Source organism: Formica exsecta, unplaced genomic scaffold (assembly GCF_003651465.1).
Source record: "Formica exsecta isolate Colony F162 unplaced genomic scaffold, ASM365146v1 scaffold122, whole genome shotgun sequence".
In the NCBI taxonomy this organism is placed as follows: Eukaryota; Metazoa; Arthropoda; class Insecta; order Hymenoptera; family Formicidae; genus Formica; species Formica exsecta.
Genome location: NW_021848556.1, coordinates 1,668,985 through 1,682,130, shown reverse-complemented (window position 1 = coordinate 1,682,130; position 13,146 = coordinate 1,668,985). Strand labels below are relative to the sequence as shown.

Below are 13,146 nucleotides of genomic sequence, written 5' to 3'. Positions count from 1 at the left end.
AACTTCGCCTGTTTTGCGTCGTTAAATCTCCGCGGTTTAAAAGCAACATAGTCGTTCGCACGATGTACAATATTATTTAAACGCTCCCTTGCATATTCAAAACTGCAGCTTTCGATGTTTTTTAGACTTGAAAAGCCGAGACTGCGTCAAAACGCGCAGAAGTAAACACTAAATTTTAGGAGTTGCCGATAAAAAAATGTTAGCGAAAAATTAATTCTTCTAAACAGTTAATTATAACAAGAATCACGCGGCAATTAACTTATAATTGCGATATGATTTTAACAAGAACTTGAGTTAATCAGCCGGTCCCCGGTTGCGCAAATGGGATGAAACTCGCGATGATTAACGAGCGCGAACTATTCCGATGCCGAGCTACTTATCAATTTCGGTCACCCACGCTTACTTCCTGGCCTCGACGGGACAGGAAGAACAAACGGATGCGCGTGGGTCTCTTTAGGATCGCGATACGCCTGGCGATCGTGGATCGATAACGCGGATAGAGTTGCTCGGTCGCGTGTGCTTGGTCGGTGAACTTGTTAGGAGAAAAATACGGATGTCCTACCTACTCGCCGCCTTCGAGATCGATAGTTATTGGCATCCATTTGCAAGCACGGAAAATATTGCGTTATACGCATCACGCAATAATAAGATAAGATTTTCGTGCTGTAAAAATAGTGCGACGGAAGAATATTTGTTAATCCAAATTTCATCAAAATTATTAGCCATTCTTGGACTAATAGCCTTTCATCGTTTAAAGGGTTATTCAATGTTCATTAATTTAGATTTTATCGAAATATTTATTTATTCCCGGCCGATTAAGCTTATTGTGTTTGACTATCGATGAAATTTATTACACGTTGATTTATTATTCTGCGGTAAACAGGCATCTCATTAATGTCGCTCAACATCGATGAGTCAATATATGCGAAGTTGGAGAAAATGTGATCATGGTAGAAACAATTAATGCTGATTCCTTTTATCATAAATATTAAAATTCGCTCTCCATCGCGATTATATCTCGATTGAGATAATTTCGATATCTTTTAATTGTCTGTCGCAAGAGTGTCGTGTACAAAAATGATTATTTTAGCAATTAAAAATACTACATGTGTTGTGTCTGGTTGTTATAGCAATCGCAAATATTTTTTAAAATTCTTTTTTGTAAAGCTACCTGTTGAATATTGTATAAAGTATGAATTGCACGATTGCTAATGTTTTGTGTTTATCTTTTCGAAGAAAATAAATATTCTCTGGCTTAAAGCAACATGGTTCGAGAAATGTTTGCACTATTAGTTAAATGCTCCGTTGCATTATAGAGCAGATAGAAAAATAAAAAATTTCGATACTTTTTAAATATCTTAAAAATTTTATATATATATATTATTTAAAAATAATCTATATTAATGTTCTACAAATTGCATATGTTAGCACACATTTAAAAATAATAATATTCTATAACTTTATTTTCTTTGTGCAACGTGATAAGAACGAAATGAAACTATTAATGTATCAATATTTCTTCAACATCACAACAAAATATTTATATCTCTCACAATCCGTGCTATTATCTATCTCGAAATGCATCAAAGAATTGCATAAAAAATTGCGCGTGAGATAACAATGATCTGCTATCGTAAAGCTTTCGGAAATGCGGAGAATTGTGCTTTATGAGAGGATGGTACGAGCGAAGCATGTGTTGTTCGCGCTTTAAAAATAGCGGCGATGTTTGCGTTCTCACGATCAGAGAACGCTCTCGTCGGTGGTTGATGAGTTCTCCTCTCCCCCCGCGCGATCGATAGTAAACGGATGGCCGGGTCTTGGAGGAAAATCGATAATTAAAAAACCGTCGTCGTTTTGATAGTCGAAGTATTGAAATTGGAGCTTTGCGCGCCGATCGGGATTTTATTACTCTTCGCGATTCAATGTCCTTCGCACGGCACATTACGAGCCGGTTCTCTCTCTCTCTCTCTCTCTTTCTTTTTCTCTCTCTAATCGTTTTGCGATTCCCCGCTAACTATTCGATACCTACCTATTCGACATTGGTCGTTAACGTGTATTAACCACGGCTTCAAATCAAACATCGAGCTCTTATTGCAAGCGACGACGGACTTACTTTAGAAATCACCTACATTCGAGCACGCGACATGAAAACGGAAAAAGCTAAAAAGTCTGAAAACCGGATATTATTTTTTTTTTCGCATCTTGTTAGTTTAATAATTATACTGATTAAAAACGATAGTAATAAGCAGAAATATTATATTTCACATCTCTCTATCATATGTTATGATCATCAATAGTGTCTCCTCGTATCTTCTCAATAAATATTTACGAGATTTGCTGATTCGCGAAATTTTAATATTTCCTATATTATTACAGTGATTTACGGTATCTTGTATATTATTTAATTGTCAATAAAACTTTTTTTTCTCTTGTTCAGCGCTTTTGTTTGCATTTAAGTGCACGTCAAATATTAATTTGTGTTCTTCGTATTTGCTCTGCAAGGTTGCACTCGGTGCTTTATCTAAGACAAGTACGTAAACATTTCAAAGAGAACCGACAGGTACCGATAATACGATTCGATATAACACGCATAAAGTACAAGAGACATTTATTGCAAGCTTTTGGGTATCTTTCTTAAATCACGGAGTAAATGTTACAAGTAAAAATAGCGTGTCGGGGATCTTGTATAGTTTGCCAACATCGGCGATAATTCCAACTTTGAGATCGTAGCACGCCTAGTTATATAACGGTCGAATATTGCATGTCGTAAATTATTCTTATGGTACGAAATACTCCGTTATAATGTTTTCTTTGTAAAGAGAGTACTTTTAATGCCTGTTTCTCTCTCAGTTTTCAATTTAAAAACTATCTATCTTGTATTATAGAGAGTGACTTTCAGCTCTACGATATTATTTTTTTTAATTGAAATTTCTTCGATCAATTTGAAGCCGATTTATCTCGTTTCCCCCCTCCTCCCTCTTTCTCTCGACGTTATACGTTTTTTTTACAAAACAAAACTTCTCCCTGATTAAAATTCCGTTAAAGTAAGCGCAGATTTTCACAGATTTCAGAAGCGTCTTGAAATCGATCGAGGAATTCGCGATTAAGAAACAGCAGCAGCGGTAAACGTCTGCCGAACTGCATTCCCGCATAGAAGTCGTCGAAAATACCGTCGGCGAGAATTCGAACCTAGCGGATTTCGCCGATATTCGTTGACGCGTAAGATGATGATCGACTACAGAAAGGTCGAATCGATCGCTTCTCCACGAGTCTCGATTCTCGCGGTCTTTCGACAATCTGTCGCTCCCCCACCGTCTCTCTCGTATCCTCTCGATTTCACTCGCCGTTGCTTAAACGTCAGATCGTGATTCCGCGGAGGAAGCGATCGTCAAGGGTTACTCAATTCAGGCAGCCTGATTCCCGATAATGTCGCGTTACGACGACGCGGACTCGTTGCGTCGTATCGTCGACGATTCCATCATGCGACGTCTGTTTGACGTCAACGAGGAAGAAGATGCGAGAGATAGGGGGAGAAAGTCGCGTTTGCAGCATGCGCTATAAACTGGATCGCCGTTGATGCAGCGTGAGATAAACGAGACACGATCTAACGAGAGATAATGCAGTTGTAGCTCGTCGGAGCGAGATGAAACAAACCGGAGTAACGTGCGTTCACAGCGAGTGCTAATATTTAAAGATTTATGCTAATTTATTCCCTTACTAACAAAAATTCTGATATTTATTCATGTAGTGCATTATGCTATATGTATGTTAATTATTGCGTATATTACATCATTCATATATTAATATGTTACGTATAAATTAAAGAGAGAGAATTTTATATTATGTAATCTGTAATTCTAAATAAGGGATATGTCTTTAAATGTCCGACTGTGTCTTTCGAGGAGTTAAAATGAATGAATTGAGGATGGAGAAAAACAGACTTGACAATAGTAAATGCAGTTTTTGCCCTAATGATTGAATTTAAAGATTTAGATTTATAATTTCACAAAATTTTAATGATTATTTTTTAATTTATATATGTTTTAAGAATTTTAAAGTTATATAATAAGTATAATACATACATTTGATTATTTTATAGCGTAACATGATACTCTTGTTATAATCAAAGGTCTCTTCCATTCTCGTTCCAGGTGCGATAGAACCGGATATCGTCGACCTCCAGGAGATCATGAGAGAAAGCAAATCCTGATTGCCGTGGTCCGCGAAAGGATGGACGCGAAGGGTCGACATCGGCGAGAATCCCGAATCCGGCATTAACAACCTAACGCAAGAGAAAGGAACGAATTAACATCACCGTCGTCCGGAAGAATTTATCGCGAGGAGGATTCCTTCGAGAAGCGACGAAGAACCAGCGCGCGATTATTCCCTCCTTCTCTCGCATCCCTCGTCACCGCTATCGGACCCATAGGAGATGAGCATCATAGCCATCGCCCGCAGGAACTGGGCGCTGCGCCTATCGGTGGTGTTGAACGTGTGTGTGCTGTTGTACGTGTGCGCCCACATCGGCTCGTCCGGCCCGTGGATCGAGGAACCGCCGACCAATTGGGCGGCGGCCCCGGAGACTTACGATCTCGCGACCAACGGCACTCAGAAGGGCGTCGCCACGTCGTTATCCTCGTCCTCGTCGTCGGCCGCGGTCGCCGTCAAAGATGCGACGTCGGCAAACAACAACAACGGCGTCGGCCGTCCACTCAGGATCAGGCTTGTCACCACAACGCTGCCTCCCAACAACGGGGCCAAGGCCGAGACTCTCGATAAGTCGCGAGAGCACCCGCGTAATCAGACGGTATTACCTCGTCCTGCTTCCACTGCTCTTCGTCTTTCTCTTTGTTTCTTTGATCCTTGTAGCCGTGACTCCTGATCGGTAGTTTAGATTAGCCGTTGGTCACGGTTGTCTACTTATCGGAATGAGCTTTTTTTTCTATAATGATAAAAATAGAGATTAATAAAAATTGAAACTGCGTATCATAATTAATTTAAAAAGATCAAAAAATGAGAAAATTATTGTTTATTGTGCTAAGAATTAAAGTCTAAATTTCAATAAAGATTTAACTGTTATGTGTGTGGATGACATCTCTAAAAGAACGAAAAAAAAATAATATTTCGATAATATATATCATATATATATTAGAATAATTATAAGTACAGTAAATTTATGTAATACGAAAAGTATAGACAACAATTCTACGAACATCCCCAATTTATAAAAAAATTAAATTAATTCCCCGATATAAGATTTAAGACAAACTACTTACAAACAATTTTGCTTCATAAAAGACGATATATTCTTACAAACTTTTATTTCGCCACATTAAAATTATATCAATAAATAAACAATGATCAAAATTCTTTCGTAAAAAGAAGCGAATTCATCGCGACTCTTTTAAAATGCATTATTTAGAATATTGCGATAGATGAATCCAGGTTTGGAGGCGTTCGTTGCCGCGCTATTCGCGGTATTTCCGTCGCCGATGCAAATTTCCCTTTCAAACGACCGTTGACTCAGACGCTTTCTCATATTCAGGCGAAGAACGGCACGTCGAACATCGCGCGCGAACCGATGAGCCTAAAGGAGGCCGTAGACTGCAATGAGAAGTCGACCGAGCCGAGGCGGGCGCAGCGCGGCGATTACTGGGTGCTTTACAATTACGTGCCGATGAGCATGGCGGTGAGATGCTGGGAGAGCGTGACATATACCACGCACGCCGACTACACGTTCCTGGATAATCTGGAGCCGCTGCTGGAGCGCTGGCGGGCGCCGATATCGATCGCCATGCACGCACCCGGCACCGACTTTCCGGCGACCCTCAACGCTATCAGGTATTCGAGAAACTGCGGTAGCCCGCTGGTCTCGCAGCTGGTGACCTTCCACGTCTTCTTCAGCAGCAAGCACGTGCCGAAAATGGTAAATGGACGATTAGATGGTTTTCTCGACATCCTCAAGTTCCTTATCTCCTGTGTATCTCCTGAACCCTTCTCAAATTCTAGATACACCATGCGAATCTGCAAGATTTTGCGAATATCCTAAATCGGCACGATGAATAAGGAAACCGCAATTTCTTTGTTCCCGGAAACCTCGTCGAGTTCTTCCTCACTTCATTCTTGTCCGTGTTTTATGCAAAGCTACGACGTCTTGCAGATATCTTGTAAATATATTAGTATAATCAATATTAGTCGTCAATATTCTCATCTAAGAATTTACGTAATGAAACAATTAACATTTGCGCGCATGGGATAAAGTTAAAAATTATTTTTGTAATTATATTTACAAGAAACTAAATCAATATTTATTTTTTATTATACGCGCGATCCAGATCTTTTTTTTTTTTTTTCAAATAAATCCAGAAAAATTGTCTTTAATCTTGTAATCATCGATTATTTACATTTCATATAAAATTTTACGAATCGCACGATCATCAATGTGTCTGCCAAATAACACGGCAAATTAATCACAGATTCGGATAAACGTTTTGTTATAACAGGCATTCTTCCCCCGGTAATTTGTTTCTCGAATATAATGCGTACATAGATCTCTACCTTATGCATATGCGTGCTCGTTCGCGCTGGCACGCGAGGAGTATTTAGTTTATATGTCCGTGTTGCGTTCGTGTAAGTCTCATCGGATTGATTTACGTCGTAACAAATACATCCTAGGCCTAGCGGATACGCGTATCTAGCTATCATGAAATAGTTTTGCGGTTTCTCCACGTGCGGTTTCGTTCGCGGGGATTCACATTTTACACTAAACAGGCTTTTAACGATTGTTAACTGGGACTGCAATCGGAAACCGCGCGTTATCTTGCGGTGCACTAATTCCGCATGCATGAATAATTGTCATTTACAGGCATACATTAGCTTTTCCTCTTAATCTTCTTAAACGCAATATTTAATTGCGTTTTACGATACAATAATAAGAATGAATATTAAAATGAAAAAGAATATAAACACGGAGATGTTCAAAAAGAAAATATATGGGATACTGAAATCTTTACGTATCTGCATTCTCTAACAGCTTATTGATGAATTTTTGTTTTATCAGTCACGTTGTACTTGGCTAAAGCGTCTGCAATCCTATTATAGGTACCACCATCGGAGAAGATAGTCTCCGACACATATAACTGCTCGCTCGGGCCGCCATGGGTGAACGTCAGTCTCGCAAAAATGTACAAAAATGAGAAGAAGCTGCTTTATCCGGTGAACGTGGGCCGCAACATAGCGCGTGAGTCCGCGCCTACCTTCTACGTATTTCCCAGCGACATCGAGCTATACCCCAGCCCGAATCTGCCCACCAAGTTTCTCGAAATGATTCGCAGGAGGGATCAGCCGGCCCTCCACAAGCCCAATCCTAAGGTCTTTGTGCTGTCGATTTTTGAGGTGGACGAGAAGAGTCAGCCGCCCAACAACAAGACGCATCTGGTATGTCTTGTCTTTTACATGGCTCGCATGCGATTTATTGTGTGATCGGCAGTCGTCCCTCGGTGACAATTAAGCACGTGCGAAAGAGAGCAGGACGAGGGTATATCCGACTGTGCGTTAATAATGTAGGCGAGGGTCGGCGGCGAATCAATGGAGCTTCCTTTGACCGTGGACCTTGATATGTAGAATTAGTGTCGCTATTGTCCGGCCACTGTGTGTATCGCATGGCACAATGCACCTTTTGTGCACGCAGTCAGAATTAGAGCAGTAAAACAGTGAGTGATTGTAATCTCGATGTATGCTGGCATGATACTTGTTATATTTCTTTCTCTTTCTTTTCCGCTGGTGTATACAAAAGTCGTCAAAAGTCGAAGCTAATCACGTACAAGTCTAATGTGTCTAGTGATTTGTTCTTATTTATGTTTAAATGGCGGAAAATATTTTGGAGATGGAAATATAAATCATTTGTATAATGTTTATAAAAGTTTTTCACGTAAAGCTTTTTTCAAGAATTTCTGCGAAAATTTATAGATACAGATGCTGAAAGCGGGCACCGCCATACCATTTCATAAGAAATTATGCTCCGGCTGTCATAACGTGCCGAAGAGCAAGGAGTGGCAGGAAGCACCAGAGACGGAGGATCTGCACGTCTTCCACGTCGGCAAGAGAACTGGTAGCTTCGTTCACTGGGAGCCGATCTTCATTCAGAGAATGTCTAAGAAAAGATAATTAATTTCTTCAAAATTATATATAATATCATTTATAATAATAATTAAGTTTTAATATAGTATTGTTTTTTGCAATATAATCTAAAAATACAAAGTAAAATAAATGTACTTTACATATAGAATAAGATAAAACTCTCTTTCTCTCGATTTTGCATACATTATAGCGATACATCGATATTTATCGTTTGCAAACAGGGATACGCGCTCTGCGTTCTTGATTACGATTTTCTCATCCTCGACAACGCTTTCTTGGTCCACCGGCCCGGCATCAAGATCTTTAAGAAAGATACGCATCGCGACATGCTCACCGCTAAGACGAACGCACTTATCAAGAAGATTATCATGCCGGAGCTGAAGGTACTGTACGGCACGAGAAAGGGCTGCGCCGTGTAGCCCGTGGAGTTGTCAGCACGACGGCGCGTGCTCTATAGGTGCTCATCTATACGACGGAACCACTTGCGATCTTCTCTGTCGTCCGTATCGTCGTCAAGCTTCGTCGCGCGGCGGATTCGGCAACGATCCGATATTGCGACTCGTTCACGGACTCCGGGAGCGTGTTCACGTGCGTTCTGTGCGGCCCTTTCGCAAGCTAGGCCCGCTGAGGAACGTTCGCTGCGTAGGATAGAGGGTATCCCCCTTTTCCCCGAATTATGCCAACTCAACGGTGCCGAACTAATTATTACATAAGTATTTGGTGAGTTTATAAAGCAACAACGGGGCACGACACGTCGTGTCTCCGTGATAAACGTGTCTCATCGCCATTATTGTTATCATCTTCGTCGTCAGCAAGCGTCGGCATTAACATGACGACGCCCTTAAATTCTCTCGACAGTAATTCTCCAGCTTTCATAAAAAAGAATCTAGCATGTAAAAAAATCGTACCACGTATTTTTCACTGGTCGAATATATTCTCCTCTTAGCAAGTACAGTTGTATATAATAAAATGGTGCCTCGTATACATCAGTACGTCTACAAGATTACTGCGCTTTCGGTGAAAGTTACGAACGACAGTGTCAATTTCGACGCGACTTCGTGACTCGTGACCGATCATTAAAATCGCAATGTTTCATATTCAAGAATTCAGATATATTAAGGAATACTGCGGTATATGTGATATACTGTTGCAAATATTACACCAATATTACATAAATTATTTACATAATGCAAATATTATTGCTCGCGAAATAAATTTTCATCTATTTATTTGTAGAATATTAAATGGTGAAACAATCTAAAATTATGTATAATCGTATAAAATTATGTCTGTGATGAATTATTTTTCTGACGAACATTTATTTAAATTTAGATTGTTTTGATCTTTTATTATAAAAAAATTGACTAGTTTTTTATAAGTGTTTTTAAATAAATTATACAGCTGGTACTGTCATATAATTTATTATATCTTTTCGATAATTTGACGAAGGTCTTATAAGAAAACTTTCTAGCTATTACCAGCCACATTTATGATCGTTTTCTTTGTGATATTACATGAATATATCTTTACAGTCGTTTAATTTGAGTCTATACACGAGTTTTACATTTTAAATGAAAGATATACTTTCTTCCTCTTCTTTACTTCATATACGTCACTTAATTTATGTTTTAATTGGAATTTTTTAAATGCCGAATCAGTTTGTACTGATTTGACTTGAAGTGATTTTAATGTATAATCGCATCTAGATAAATTTAACGTATTAAAAATTTGCAATCTAAATTATTCATCATAATTACATTACACACTTGCATCGTATATTACATTCACCGGCATGGAAAATATATTACACGATTCTCCTTCTGTCTATAGGCATTGAAATATGAACTTAGTACGCGCGTAATTATTTACGAATAAAGGAAAAAAAATCGCCAAGACTGAGGAATATTTGATATAAATTTTCTAGGACTCCTTCTCCGCGAGTAACCTGACCGATGAGTCATCAATTATTTATAACTTTGCATTAGCAGAATGTCACATTTTCAAACTTTATTTATTCGAGTACTTTGTTTCGGTTGTGATAAATAACAGCAAACCGAAGGAACAAGACGACGGAACGACATCGGATTTACAAATGATTGGTTCGAGTCGAATAATGCAACTCAATCGTTGCACTTGTAATAAGAGGGAACGGTCGCGTGTAATCTGAAAAACAAGGAAAGTCTTATCTTATATATGCATACAATTCATCTTATATACCAAAAATATTATCGTGTAGTCAATGACTTCCGACGATCGATCACGCGGGAATGTAGTATTTTCTAATCTTAAAAATATTCTAAGTACAGTATTATATATATACTACATATATACTGTTACTAAAGACACTGTCTATCTACAGTATTACTCTTGCACACAAACGCCTGTTTAATGTAACACATAATTGTATTTAAGAACGATAGATTCCGTGATTTTCTCATATAACATAAATCCTCGCTTATAAATAAATAGTTTAATTTAAAAAAAGATAAGATATAATCCTTAAAAATGTTATATCGGAAACTTTTGCAAGGATTGATAAATATTATTGATGATTAATTGAGAATTATTAAAAGTATATTTTGCGATGCCATAGAAAATTAATGATACTGCTATGCTGTAATTGTGTTTGTCTTCTCTAAATCTTTGATCGATAATTTTTCGTGCTCTCAATCATAACTCGGCAAATTATTATAGTATTATAATATCATGCATAATATATTTATATGTAACAATTTATTATCATTTTAGTGCAAAAAATTATGCCAGCATAACATATGATACAGATACAAATACTGTTTCTTCAAGTAAAACCGTTTACTGTACATATAATATAGTAAATGCATAATGTAAGCCATATACTTTTCTATCGTTACTCTGAGTAATACAAACAGAGCGAGATGTATATATGATTTTTCGTAATTATTAAGACTTGAACGCGGAAATAGTAGATGAGTCAGTATGTAATATCTTGAGAATAATGCTAATTAGAATATTTTTAATCGGAACAAGATGTGCTGACTCATTTTTTGTGATAATATTAGGGCACAAAGTAATTAATATTCCTGTAATCGTGCTTTGTTCGCTGTAAAGACATCTTTGAAACAAGGATTAAAATCACGAATCCTCGCATACATAAATAGATAATGATTATCGTCGAGGATGTTGATTAAATTCTTCTGAGAAATACAATTTATATATATGTAAATACACATAACAATATCAAAAGTTTATTAATGTAATGTGTCATTTTGTTCATATCACATTACTTCTGTACAAAGTCGGAAGATATTAAAGATTAATATCCTCAGGATAATCACTTATATATATTAAAAGACACGTTCAGTTGACACGTCGCTGATAATGTTTTCTACATGGAGCTCAACTTACATCATATAAGTTCCTTTTACCTCCTCGCCTTCTTTCTTAATTTATCAGAACTGTGCAATTGCTCGTATATGTGTGTATGCATAAGATATAATGTGTATTCTGTGCCTTATATGTATATTGTCTTTGTCTCCTCGCGTGTGTGCGTGGGTGCTTGTGCGTGTGCCAAAAATGTGCGTGTACATTTACAGGAAGATATGTGAGTGATCATAAGGAGACAAGCTAAAGAAAAGTTGACTCAATTATACAATTGATACAAACCATAGAGATCGGTTTATATATAATTGTAGCAAGATTTTTATATCTATTCCCTAAAATGTTGTAATGAAAAAGAGAGAAAGAGCAATTTTCGCGAACGGAACGCGTTTTCTCTCGTCGTTTCTTTCCCTTTGCTCTATCTTATAATTAATACGATATAATTTGACAAAAAAAAAGAAACTGCTGTGTTATGTGCAGAATAGTTTTTTTTTTCTTTGTCAACTATAAGTAATGTAACACCAATGTCATACCACTGAGTTTGTCTTTCGTGACTGAGCATTTTCACATGCAACAAATACGAGACTGCGAATGAATTATGATAGAAGTCTCCACGCAGATATTGGTTTTTCTAAACAAATTACTATATGGATGATGTGAGATATACTTGTAATTAGTGTAAATATATGTGACTGTGTAAATAAAAACTGTCTCATCATGCGACTACTTTCATTCGGGAAAATATGTTGTTATGTATTTGTAAACCACTTACGAAGCGTACGAGTTTGCCGGAGTAAAAAAAAAAAAAACAATCGTCGCATTGTATTATTGTTTAATGCGTATTTAAGGATGTGTTTCAAGTTTAATTTTGTAATAATATTTCAAATGTTTAAAGATTCGAATATGCGTTGCTTTGCAGAGAAACAGATAGCAGAGCTTTTATAATATTTTGTTGCTAGAAGATAAACCATCATGTAATTCTATGGAAACAATATTTCACTGTTCAGTATCCTATGATCTTATATAGTTCAGAATTTATATTACATCTCTCTCTAGATGCAACAAAATTATTATGAAGATACTTTACAGAGAAGGAAAAACACTTCGACTCTTCTTCCAATTATAAAATTTCTATTTCTCTCTATCGCAACTATATATATTTAAAAAATTACAGCGTTATATAAACATATATGATGTACATATACTTATAAGAAAAACGAAAACATATACAATCACCTATTCCGATATATAATATATGTATATAGGCGAAATTGTGTATTTTTCCAAATAAAAGGGAGTGGACAAAGGATTGATTTAACATTTTCAAAGGAAAATACGTGAAAATAGTTGTGAGACTATTTATGGCATGGTAGCTTGTTGCTTGAATCTATTTTCTGAACTTATGCTGAGATACTTTCGAGAACAAGTGACAAAATCGTTTCTCTTCATTTGTACAACTTTTAATTTGTGTATAACCTATGTAAATTTAATTTCTGTAAAAAAAATTGTATATTTAATTTAAGAAGCAAAAAGATGAGAAAGAGGTGTGTCAAACTGTATTTATTTTGTGTATAACGCGAAGATTATATTAGGCTCTAAGAACGCGGCACGATAGTCATTGCCCAATAATTTGAATGAAATTATTTT

The 13,146-nt window shown here is 37.0% G+C and overlaps 1 protein-coding gene across 1 annotated transcript in view; it reads left to right on the top strand.

The window, feature by feature from the left end:
* The window catches only part of LOC115245599 (beta-1,4-glucuronyltransferase 1), a 31,869-nt gene extending 22,449 nt beyond the window's left edge, over nt 1–9,420 (top strand). Inside the window, exons 2-6 of the mRNA XM_029824006.1 lie at nt 4,152–4,807; nt 5,546–5,926; nt 7,102–7,437; nt 7,969–8,161; nt 8,323–9,420. Of these exons, the coding sequence (XP_029679866.1) occupies nt 4,433–4,807; nt 5,546–5,926; nt 7,102–7,437; nt 7,969–8,161; nt 8,323–8,558 (1,521 nt within the window). The 5' untranslated portion in view covers nt 4,152–4,432 and the 3' untranslated portion in view covers nt 8,559–9,420. The remainder of the gene's footprint in view (nt 1–4,151; nt 4,808–5,545; nt 5,927–7,101; nt 7,438–7,968; nt 8,162–8,322) is intronic.
* Nucleotides 9,421–13,146: the final 3,726 nt, after the last annotated feature.